Here is a 12,658-nt window from a genome sequence, read left to right as displayed (position 1 = left end):
ATTACGAGAATGAGCAGAAATTGTGATAATGCAGAACCCTGATGGACGCCGACTGTGACGGGGAAGTCCTTGGATAGTCCTGAGGCTGTACAGACATAACTTCTTGGCTGTGCATAAAGTAACTGCACATAGTTAATAAGCTGCTCTGGCACATCATGCTGTCAAAGTGCTAGCCAGATGAGACTATGTGGCACCCGATCAAAGGCCTTTTCGAGATTCAGGAATGCTACATGCAGCAGCTTGGCTTTCTCATGATGTTTCTCGACTAAGAGTATTGCAGCATGAATTGCATCAGTTGTGCCACAGTTCTTCACAAATCCAGCTTGGTTTCTGGAAATCTGTGTGATCTCATGGATCCTTTGGTCCGGAACACACTCAAAGATTTTCATGGCGTGGCACAGAAGTCGAATTGGATGGTAGTTGGTGCGCTCAGTGGGATTCCCCTTCTTCTTAAAGATCAGCACAGTGATGCCCTGCTACTAATCAGTTGGTGTTTGTCCGTCATCAATGATCTTGTTGAATAGTTCCGTTAACCATTCGGCTGCCTTCCAATGATGGGAACACTCTGCTGGAAGGTCATCTGGGCCGGTGGCTTTCCCAGGCTTCATTTTCCTCAAAGCAGTCTTGACCTCTTCAACTGAAATTTCTCTTATGGGCCCTTCAACAGCATGGCCGGTGGGTATTGGTGGATGGGGGAACTCTTCTGTTGAGATCTTCTTGAAGTAGCTGTGTCATCATTCTCTTGCCTTCTTCCAGTCAACTAACAGATTACCAGTCTCATTACTGACTCCGTAGAACTGATGAACATCTTGTGAATTGCGATGTCTTGCTTTAGCGTGTCAATATAAATCCTGCTCTCCTTCACGTGTGTCAAGTTTTGCATAGAGATCAGCATAAGGTGAGGATTTGGTTGCTGCAATAGCCTGTTTTGCATATCTTCGGGCTGTTATGTATGCATTCCATTGCTCCGGTGGTTTATCAGCAAGAAACTCATGATACAATCGTTTCTTTGTGTGTACCATGTCTTTGATGGTGCCATTCCAAAGCCAAGTATCTACATCTATCCTCGGTTGTCCTGGTTTTGTTGTCCCAAGAATTGCATGTGCAGCTTCATGAGCAGACACTTTCAGTTTCTCCCAGCTTTTTTCAATTGTGGTAATTAGTGGCAAAGTAATTCAGGCTATGATGTCGGCTTCCTTATCCTTAAATTTCCACCATATGATTCTCGCAGGTCCTGTGCGATCTATGTGCTTGTCTGTTGGCAACTTGATTTGTAGCTTACAGATGAATGGACAGTGTTGTGTCATGACTGTTTCATAGTGTGCCCTTTGCATCAAACACATCTTTGAGATCACGGCATCTCATGAGGATTTAGTCGATCTGCACGGTGTTAGTGCTACTGTAATACGTGATTAGATGTTGGGGTGAAGGGTACACAGTAACCAAAATAATTTTGTAAGGGGTGAGGGGGTACAACTCAAATTTTTCTAGTTTTAATTTTTATTTCCAGGGTAATAGTGCCTTGATAAATAATGCCCTTTTTGTTGTCTCTCTCACTGCTACTCTGTAATGCACTAAACAAATTCATGAACAACTGTTTGGCTCCTCCTTTTAGTTTTCTCTCTGCCCTGTATTAATCAGACTTAGTAATGGTCTCACAGCAGCAAAAATTAAGGCCATCAAGTAGTCTGGTTGTGACTGCGAGGAGGTTGCTCTGCAGGCTTTGGAATCAACTTTGGAAGGAAGAGAGAAAGAAGATTAGGATTTAATATCTCATTGACACTGAGGTCATTAGAGATAAGGTGCAAGCTCAGAATGTTTCATGGATGGGGAAAGAAATTGCTGTGCCCTTTCAAAGGAGCCACCCTGAGATTGGCCTGGAGTACTTAAGGGAAATAACAGAAAACCTAAATCTGGACAGTCAGAGACACACTTGAACCACTATCCTCCTGAATGTGACTCCAATGGGCCAACACTGAGCCACCTAACTTGGTTGAATCAACTGTGATTGGGCATCCTGACCACAGATCTACATTATTTGAGGGGTCATTGCAACAGTAGCCACCTCTGAACCATGATCTCCAGCATCTCACTAGAGACACTGGATGTTTGGTCCTTCCGTCTTATTCATCGCAGCTGCTGGAGACCCCCATGGACTCTGTTTTCTTGCCAGTGGAGTTATCAGTGCTTCTGTTACCCTAACCTGAGCAGCCGCACCCGTTTTCTTAACTTGTCTTCCAGACCAGAGCATTGATGCCCCATAAGTGCCACCCAGGACCTCATCTGGCATCAGCTCACTGCCGCCACACTGTCCTTCCCCCATCAGCCAGATGTTTTTGGTTCCAAACACTGATTCAAGGAGGGAAGGGTCTTGTAATCCCACAGGAGATAATGACTGATGATGCCACATCGATATGACTCACTACACCTACATTGAGTGGAGTTGCTGTGAGTGGTGAACAACAAAGCCTGTTCAAGTCAGGTCAAGATGGGCCATCAGCCAGTTGATGTAAGACCATGCTCGCTTCTGACTGCTAGAAAAGGTGTCTCTCTCTCTATGGCCAACTAACACCCTGATGACAACTCTGGACCTGCTTGGAATCTTATTACAGTGCTGTCCACCTATCACTATTAACTAATACTTCAGTAAACTATGGTGGTGGTGGTGGTGGTTAGTGTTTAACGTCCCGTCGACAACGAGGAAGGATTGGGAAGGAAATCGGCTGTGCCGTTTCAGAGGAACCATCCCGGCATTTGCCTGAAACGATGTAGGGAAATCACGGAAAACCTAAATCAGGATGGCTGGAGACAGGATTGAACTGTCGCCCTCCCAAATGCGAGTCCAGTGTAGTAAAGTAAACTGTGGAATCACTCAGCTAAGTGACTAATCACAGCCTTGCTTACAAGTGGTTTCTACCACTGAAATTCAAATTGTGCTACTGCTAATTGCTTTAATTGGTAGTCCTGGAAAATGCACAAGATCAGTCATTCTTATAAACTATTTTGTATGTCAGTGTATTCCACAATTCCATAAATGACTTTTGAGATGTAAATTGGGAATTGCAGACTACCCAGAAATTTGCCAGCCACAAATTTAATCTGATAACTCTTATCATACTTTTGTTAATAAACATTGGTGTGGTACTGAGTCAAATGCTTTTTGAAAGGCAAGAAATACCACATCCACCTGATTATTTCGATCAATGGCTTTCTGAATGTTACGTGAGATAGACGTGAATTGGGTTTTGCAAGACTGATGTTTTCAATATTCATGTAAGTGTGTTTGTGCTAAAATATTTCCTAGGATTCAGAAGAATGTCAATCAAATTAAATGGTAGTTTTGTGGCTCACATCCACTATCCTTGTAGACATAACAACCATATTAGCAAGTATGTCTGAATTGACTGTATTGAAATGCTTTCAGTGATTGATTCACTAACAAACAAACATGTCAAAGAACCTCTATGAGGCTTCTAGGTAGATTATATTTTTGGAGTTCAAGTATAAGCTTTGATTCCCAAAACTGCGGACAATATTTTAATGTGGGTTGAGGAGCACCTTCCTACCAAATGAAATGGAAAATTTCTAAAACTGTCTCGTGAGTAGATACTTTATGATGTTCTGTGAATACGAAGAACAAAACAATTTTTGAAAGTGCAATATAATTTCAGTATCTTCCTTGCAAATCACTGGAAATTTAAAGGCAATGGACACAAAAATTTAAAGGAAGCATTTGAGTGGTTCTTGGATGGTGCGCATGCATAAATATTGTAATCACATGATATTTTTGCATAAAATCTTGTCATCATTACCAGATGGTCTGATACATTCGAACTTGGTTCATCAAAGGGCTTGTCTATGATCACCTCCATTCATTATGTGATCAGACAAGTTACACATATGAGCCAGTTGGTCATATTACAAAGGTGTTGGGGTAAAATTTCCACTTCCTCTACCCTTGGCACTAAAGCACAGCAAGCATGTTGCTGATCCACGTGGTCTTCACTTGGCTGTGGGGCAAGAGAGGGGGGCAAATCAACTTCATATAGCTCAGTGTAAGTTGCTGAAAGTGTATAATACAACCTTCCCAAATTGCACAATCATTTGCTTGGTGAGTACAACCATGTGTCACTCTAAGCTGTGCATGCCTGAGCATATGTTGTAAAATTGTAGAATGCTTAGCTAGATGGGTTTCCTTTACTTGCCACTACATACCACAATGCATTGTAACATAACTTGAAACAATGTTTTCTCAGCCAAGCGGAAGAGCCATGTTCCTGTTGTCTCATAATCAGTGAGAGCTCATTTGCATGCAGGAGACTGAGGGAACTACTGGCTAAGAGAAGCTGAACCACATGGTAAGCCAGTGGTGTGGAAGAAGTCTCACTATGCAGCTACACCATGCACATGTGTGGCTCTAAATGGAACCCGTTTGCTTGTTCCAAGAGCTGGACTTCTAGAAGGCCTAATGTAGGTTGCTACGTGTTCCTCAACTGATAATATACTGGCCAGGTTTCTTAGATTGTCTTCTTCTTAGTCTTTCAAATAATTGGTTGGGTGAAGTCCCTTTCCAAATTTATTAAGGGAAGAACTGTTCTTGCTCCTACTTTCTGGGTTGTCCTAAGTCCTGTTACCCTGTTGATGAGTATTGTGCAAGACCATCAAGCCAGAGAAGCTTTAGCAGACGAACCAGTCAAAGAGTGTCCAGATGAACCACAAATAAGTGTCCTGTTGACAAGTTGACTACTCAGGGGCTAAGGAGTTACATCAACAAAAGAAAAATGTATGCTGGTCTAGAGGCACAGAGTTGGCAGTCTCATGACTGTATTATCATAGTACATAATTCTGGGTGGTGAGTGTTCATCAGAGACAGAGGTAAGATCAGGAATGCCCCAGGAAAATATGAAAGAAACACTTCTATTCCCATGAACATAAATGACCTATTTCATTGGATTGGCAGGAATCTGATATTCTTAGCTAATGATGCTGCTGTGTGTGGTCATGCAGAGACTGTCAGAACAAAAACATAGTTGAAAATTCCTGGAAGACTAAAACTGTGTGCAAGACTCGAGACTCAAACTCGGGACTTTTGCATTTCGAAGGTAATTGCTCTACTGACTGAGCTACCCATGCATGACTCACAACCTGTCCCCCACAGCTTCAATTCTGCCAGTACCTCATCTCATACCTTTCAAACGTCATTCTGGGAACTACATAGTTCCTATGGTCGAAGACGGCAGAGTACACAAAGTGAATGGCTAGGCAGAAACAAAGTCTAAAGAGTAACAAAAATCATTGTAAGTAAGAGCAAACAGCCCAGGTAACAATCTGAAATAGAACAGATATGATCACTCACTCTATTATCAACACGTGTGCATCAAAGGTTTTAGAGAATATCTAGAACTGCTAGACAATTGTTGGGCCACATTATTTACAGGCACTATTGCATCAGACAATGGGTCCATGTGACAAGTCGACAGTGGTGGCACTTTCCGTGGGACAAAACTGTGGCTATGGTCTGAAGCTTGAATAACTCTGACCTATCCTCCTGTCAATACTTGGGCTATGTGGGCAATCTGTATCACTGTCAGATACTAAAGCCCACCCACTTTAATCAGTGCATAGGGCCACAGACGGACTGGGCTGGGCCAACTTTGTCAAGGAATGGGAAAGAGTGGTGCTTGAATCCCCACCAAAAGTGTCCACAGTATCCCTCATCATGATGGCTGGGTCAAATGTTGGCACTGCCTGTTAAATTGCCAACAAACTGACAGTTTCTAGGGTGCTGATTTGTCATGCCTGCAGCAGAGTGGGTGCTGGCTGTACTTAAGATAGGAACAAGGGTTCGGACTTCAAGGGCACTCCAGTCTGAGGATGCTCAACCTATGACGATTGTTTCTTCTGGGGGTCTCTGGCATTCGTGGGAGCCGGAAGTGACTTACAGGGTGGAAGTGGTTCCACCTCTATTGGCTCCCACCTCCGGTCACAACTGCTGCTGCCTGAAATGAAGGCAAAAGTTGTAGATGTGGCAGGCAGGCTGTTGGGTAGGCTTGTCCTGGGCAAGGTTGCATGGGCAATGCCCAGTCTACATCTGCTACCAGCCCTTATTGTCAATAACAAAACCCAGGGTTCTGGACAAATGTGCAAACCCATACATGGGAGCCCATGCAGTAGTAAGGCTGTGTGCATGGGCAGCGGGCCTGATGAGTCAGGCACAACAGGTTGAAGAGGGTGTGGGATTTGTGCTCTTATAAAATTTTGGCCGGACTATGCTTAATTACAGGGGTTGACTGGTAGGCTGCACTGTCATCTGTCATCACTATCTATTGCACCTACATTTTGAAGGTCTTGACCATCAGGTCACTTTCTAATTGCCCACTGTATTGAAAGAGATAGAGGTCACATGCTCAATACTATTGCAATTACAAAGACCCTGAAATGCAGACCCTGTAACAGAGAGTCACTCTCAGAAACTGAATGGAAGGTGCCCCTTGTCCCTTCAATTGCAAACATGATGGAGATGGCATGGATGCTAGCTGCCGTGGTATTGGTAGCCATCTGTGCCACAAATGGAAAGTTAGAGAGGTGTGTCAAAAAGTAGCAATCATATTACTCCTTGGAACAGCCCAGCTAAATCAACATGTGCTCTTTGTCTGCGACAGTTAGGCTGTGGCCAAGGGATGAAACACTTTGTTGGGGTTCGTTGACTGTAGGCAGAAGCCTGTCAGTTCTAGACCATATATTTTATGGCAGTGTCAACATCTCAACATTGGGTCATTGCAAATGACACCATGCTATTTCTTTCATCTGCACGTTTCCCAATGTGTAGTGTGGAGGAACTACAGCATGTGGGGTTGAAGTGTGGTTGGGATTACCACTTGCCATTCAGACATGTCCATGGCTAACAATAACACACTATCAGTTGCGTTAAGCTGGCATCATAATGAAAAACATGTTGCCATGCCAGGCCGGCACCATTAGGCAGGTGTTCCAGCCAACCCCATTGTACAGCAACAACACCCTGTGATGCAGTGGATCACAGTCGGCTTCTGTTGCTACTTTACGCACTGTAACTGGGAACTTTTAGAAGCTGTGGCACTGATTGGTGTCTAAGGCAAAGCACAGCATTTTGTGACTGACAAACCCTGTTTTTGCACTGTGTGGCAAGTGCTAAAGTTCATCCATTTTTGAGTACTGCATGACTGGAATATAATGGATTTTGTAGTTACAGTTAAAGCATCCACCACTGCAACTACTGGTCTGTTTTATTGGGAAGTTTTGAATGGGGACAGAATATCAAAATGAGGCCATATTTGTACTACAGCCAATAACTCTTTCTGTATTTGGGAGAAATTTTGCAGTGTCACATTTTAAGTTTTAGATGCACCATCAATGGGCTGTTCTGTGCCATTGGTGTATTTATGAGACAGAACTGCACCAATGCCACAATTTGAACCATTAGTGGCTAGTATTAAGCATTTGCTCTCAAATTGAATGTAGCTAAACAAGGGGCTAACTTAAGGCCTTTTTTGTGTTGTATGAAAGCTTTCTGGCACAACTCTGACCATCAAATTTAACACCTTTCTTCCACAAATGATTAAGCAGGTGGGAAATCTGAGCTGAACTGGGAATAAATTTCATACAATAATTGACTCTACCCAGGAATGAATGTCACTCTTCATGGTTCTTTGGAGCCAGTAAGGTAATGATTGGGTCCACATGTTCCTGTGTGGTTGTGAGCCTTTCTTTACCTGACATGTGTCCAAAGTACTTTACACTTGGCTCAAGGAAACTACATTTGTGAGCCAACAAAACAGATCATGGTCCTGAAGCTACTCAGTCAACATCTGTTGATTTTGCAGGTTCTGCTCCCACGTGGCCCTCAAAGTAAGCAAGTCACCTAAATAATCTATCAGTACTGGGGATACCTCGGATGAGTTGATCAAGGTACTTCTGAAACACTGTGGGAGCACTTTTGACCCCAAATGATAATCTATTATCAATGATACATGCTGAATGACCTATTAATGACTAGAAACTTTTTTAACTGGTCATTTTTTAAAGTGTAATTGTAGAACTGAAAATAGGCATCAGCAAGATCTATTTTAGAAAAAATATGGTTCCTAGCCAATTTTACCAATTCCTCTAGCCTAGAATTTAGGTACAGATGTACGTCAGCTTGAACGTTAATGGTAGACTTTGAACTGCCACAAGTTCTAAGTGATTCACTTGGCTTTGTAAAAACTAACATAGGAATTGCCCTATGGCTTGGTATTTTACTTCCATACTTTGGAATCTATGCAATTCCTCTTTAATTTGATCACGCATGCTCTACAAAACTTAGAAACTTCGTGTTGCACAATACAATGTAGGTTCAAACAGTTGCCCATACTGTGCACATAATGCATCAAGTTCCTTGAATAGAACTACATTTGAAACTAGATTCACTCAGTCTTGAATTTGGAAACCAAACACCACAAAAGCATCTAAGCCAAAAATTTTAGAAGTTTTACAAGAGTTTACTACCAGCAGAGTTAGTTGCCAAGCTACATTATTGTACTTAGCTTAGACTACAATCTGACCCTGCGGATCAACTGTCCATTGTTCATCACCAATCTGTGTTGGGGATACCTCAGTAGTGCAGAGTCGATGCGCCAGTACATGTGTACATTAATAAGAGAGATGGCCACGCCTCTGTCAAATTTGAATTCTGCAACTACTCCATTAATTTCCAGCTGCAGCATCAGTGTATGCAACCCATCTGCTGCTGCTATTGCCACAGGCAAGTTAGAGGCTGTTGCCTGCTGGCCAGAGCAGACATCTGCTAGAGGCCCCAGTCTGTGGTATGCAAAAAAATGACATCACCAAATGGGCAATAATGCCAGCCATGTCTGGGGTTGAAAACTGGATACAATTTGATTGTACTAACTTTCCTGAAACTCTTTGACAACAACTGGTAGGAAACTTTTGTATGAACCTCAACTCACTTTGAGACATGCCTACAGTGAACAAAATGCTTCACTTTGTATGTGTTGACCAACAATGAGGGTGGTGGACGGCTAACTACTACTCTGACTACTGAATCCTCCTTTGCCAGACTACTGGATGATTGGATCCTCAGCAAATTGGATGATGTTGTTGGTTGGTTGTCATCAGTTAATCGTAAAATCAAGAGCAACTACTGCTAGTACTAAGAAAGTAAACACTTGAAGTATCATGAGACATAGCTTGCACTGACACTGTTACCTCATGAGCTTTGGCAATTTTTAGCACTTCACTCAGTGTTACATCAAACACACTGTTTTAAAATGACAAAACAGACCTCCCAATTGTTGTTTGACTCATCAAAGCAAGTGAATGGTTCAGGAGGGAGTCAATGATGCTGCAGCTGCAGACTGTTGATGGGTTTGCAGTAGCTGTAATAGCAATTCCTGCTGTTGCTGTTGGAATTTTCACTACTTTTCTTGGTGTTGCTACTGTTGCAGCTGCAGCTGCCACAACTTTAGAAACTCAGGACTAATGCTTCACAGTGAACAGATGCATGGTAAGAAAGTACTCATCATCACTTTTCCATCCTACTCTGCCTAGATAGAACACACTTTATGATGATGCAGACTGGCAGCGATGTTGAGACTGATGAAAGAGACAGACACTTCCTGTGGTTGATGGCAATGCAGTTCATGAAGTGAAGAGCTAGCCAGAAACAAAGTCCACACAGTTGTGAAAGTTGTCATAAGCATGAATAAAATGACTAGGGAGCAATCCAAATCATAAAACATAAACATAGGAAAAGTCAATCGCTCTACTATAAATGAAACATATTGAAGGCTTCAGAGAATAATGACAACTCCTGCACACATGTGGGGCAGTGATATTTACAGAAACTGTTACTTTAATGGATGGGTCCGCAGCTCACATAAAAGGGCACGGTGACATTATGGCCTCTGCATGAAAAACTGCAGCTGTGGTATGAAGACCGAATATCTCTGACCTTTTCTCCGTATAGATACTTAAGCTGGACAAGGAATCAGAATTACTGTCAGGTGCTAAAGAATGTTTAAAAGTTTCAATTATGGCTTTTCATTATGTAATGGATCAGACACAACTGAGAGACATTGTATTCTCAAATGGAAAAGACATATGAGTTTTAGTGAGAAGCAAGCTACAGCACTATAATATATATGAATCTTACAAAAATTGAATTCGCTATTACTTCCTTCATAGTAAAAATGAAATTGGTGTATAACCTTATTGACCGGAAGACTCCGCCTGGAATTGTTTGGCCACTGGTGCAACGCCGCTATGACAACTTGCGGAATGAAGAACATGAGAGAAAATGATTAGGGCTACACAAACACCCGGTTCACAGGTGAAGAAAATATCTAACCTGGCTGAGGATCAATCTCTGGGACCCAGCGATCTAGAGACAGCAACGCTAACAATTAGATACCAGCTGTGGACTTCCTTTACGGTGTTCGAACTTTGTGCTACACTTATTCCCACAGTGTAGCTTTAACAGCAAACTGGTTTGATGCAGCTCTCCATGCTACTCTACCCTGTGCAAGCTTCTTCATCTCCCAGTACCTACTGCAACCTACATCCTTCTGAATCTGCTTAGTGTATTCATCTCTTGGTCTCCCTCTACGATTTTTACCCTCCACGCTGCCCTCCAATACTAAATTGGTGATCCCTTGATGCCTCAACACATGTCCTACCAACCGATCCCTTCTTCTAGTCAAGTTGTGCCACAAACTTCTCTTCTCTCCAATCCTATTCAATACTTCCTCATTAGTTATGTTTTTACTAAGAGATCTTTTTCTCCTTGCTTAACAGCATAAAGTCCTGCAGGTGCAAATGCTTTACCAGTCCATAATGAAAAGCCTTGATTGGAACTTGTGAACATTCAAGATGCAGCTTTCAGCATTCACTCTGAAATACCTGTGTGTGTGTGTGTGTGTGTGTGTGTGTGTGTGTGTGTGTGTGTGTGTGTGTGTGAGAGAGAGAGAGAGAGAGAGAGAGAGAGTATTTATGTGCCATCTGCCATCTAATAAGGCCTTATTCTTGCTATGCACAATCAAGGCTGTCTTGGATTTTTACAAACCAACTGGGTTTAAAAAATTCCTTCACAATACAATGACAATCCACAGAGGCAAAGAACATTTCAAGGAGCACCTGTATCACAAACAGTTCTTACAAGCCAGTAAATCCACTACTGAAAAACAATGTTTTTCTTAGATACACACAAAGAGGTACAAAGTTGTTTACCTGGCTGCTACTTACTACAGCAATACAGTACAAAAGAGACTGTAAACCTACATTGCAATACCCTGATAAATGAACACAGAGAATACTAACTGAGTAGTGAAAGCTAATGTTAGCTGTGCTTCAAAGCTGAGTGATAGCCATAGAGGCCTAGCAGATTTAAACTCTACGACCTCTTTGTTGTGATCAGATGAACACATTTACATTGCAGGTCCAGAGGACCAGTGATTTGAATAAGTGAGCACATATATACATTCATATGTGTCCTACATTATCAGGTGTCAGATCACTTGATGATAACTAGTGTAATTTCTATGAATTTTTGTGTCACATGATCTGAAAATAACACAAGTACATAATATGCCAGCAAAGACTTTGATCAAATTTAATGCAAGTACTTTATCTGAACACACCTTGGATCAGCACCAAAGTCAAGCTAATTAAAAGTATAAATATGCTGTTCACTTTTGGGCTGCCTTTGAAGAACCAGTTTCTTACTCCTGTGAATAAAGCAGTTTTCTTGTATGACGTCTTAATCCTTGGAGCATTAGGCAATTTGTTGTTGAGAAATTTACTTTCTCCAACTAATGCACACAGAAGCTTTGCGATCCATCCTAGGTAAGCTAATGTCATAAACATTAACAGAAGGATCTGGTAGTAATTCTGGTAATAGTCAAGACCAGACAAACTTAAGGCAACCAAATTTTCACTGAGCAATATCTGAAAAGGAAGGAAAACATGGTATCATAATTGTTCTGGTATCACACTTTGTAACTTATTAAGTACAACAAACAAATAAACAAAAAGACCAAAAGCATGCTTGGTCTTATAAACTTACAGAAGTATGCAAACACTGAATAAAGTGAAGCACACCCATTAATGAAGTAGAATTTGTCTCAATTTCCAGTAGATTAAAAAAATATTTAGTTTAGCTCATATATGTGGAAAGAATAATCCAATCATATTATAATTTAATAAAAAAGAGAATTCACTCTTTTAAAAACTTAAAATTACAACGAGACAGATGGCTGGCCATTATTTACTTTCCAACTGCAGAGCTCCTAGCTTTTGCAACTATGGTTCCTTCCACAGGGAGGAAAGAGGACTTTTTGGAATTTTGGGAAGGAGGGAAAGGGTGACACAGACCTCAATTGAGAGCAACTCACCTGCTGTGGTGACATGAGAGAGAAAGATTAAATTCATGTCAGAGACGGTAGGAAGTCAAAGACAGCACACTGGTAAGCAATGTGCCAACTTTGTTCCACAAATGATAGAATGACAGAACGAGAAGTAAAAATGAATTGAGAGGAAGAAAAAAGAGAAGCGGAAAGAACAGTGCAAATAAGAGAGAAGGAAAAATGAGAAGAAGACGTTGTGATGATGAGGGGAGACAAAT

The 12,658-nt window shown here is 41.7% G+C and overlaps 1 protein-coding gene across 1 annotated transcript in view; it reads right to left on the bottom strand.

The window, feature by feature from the left end:
• LOC126272171 (GPI ethanolamine phosphate transferase 1) overlaps nucleotides 1-12,658 on the bottom strand; it is a 292,386-nt gene that overhangs the window by 90,091 nt on the left and 189,637 nt on the right. The window contains exon 8 of the mRNA XM_049974812.1: nucleotides 11,676-11,982. Coding sequence (XP_049830769.1) covers nucleotides 11,676-11,982 — 307 coding nt within the window. The remainder of the gene's footprint in view (nucleotides 1-11,675; nucleotides 11,983-12,658) is intronic.

Source organism: Schistocerca gregaria, chromosome 5 (assembly GCF_023897955.1).
Source record: "Schistocerca gregaria isolate iqSchGreg1 chromosome 5, iqSchGreg1.2, whole genome shotgun sequence".
NCBI lineage: Eukaryota > Metazoa > Arthropoda > Insecta > Orthoptera > Acrididae > Schistocerca > Schistocerca gregaria.
This window is presented reverse-complemented; position numbering and strand designations above follow the sequence as displayed.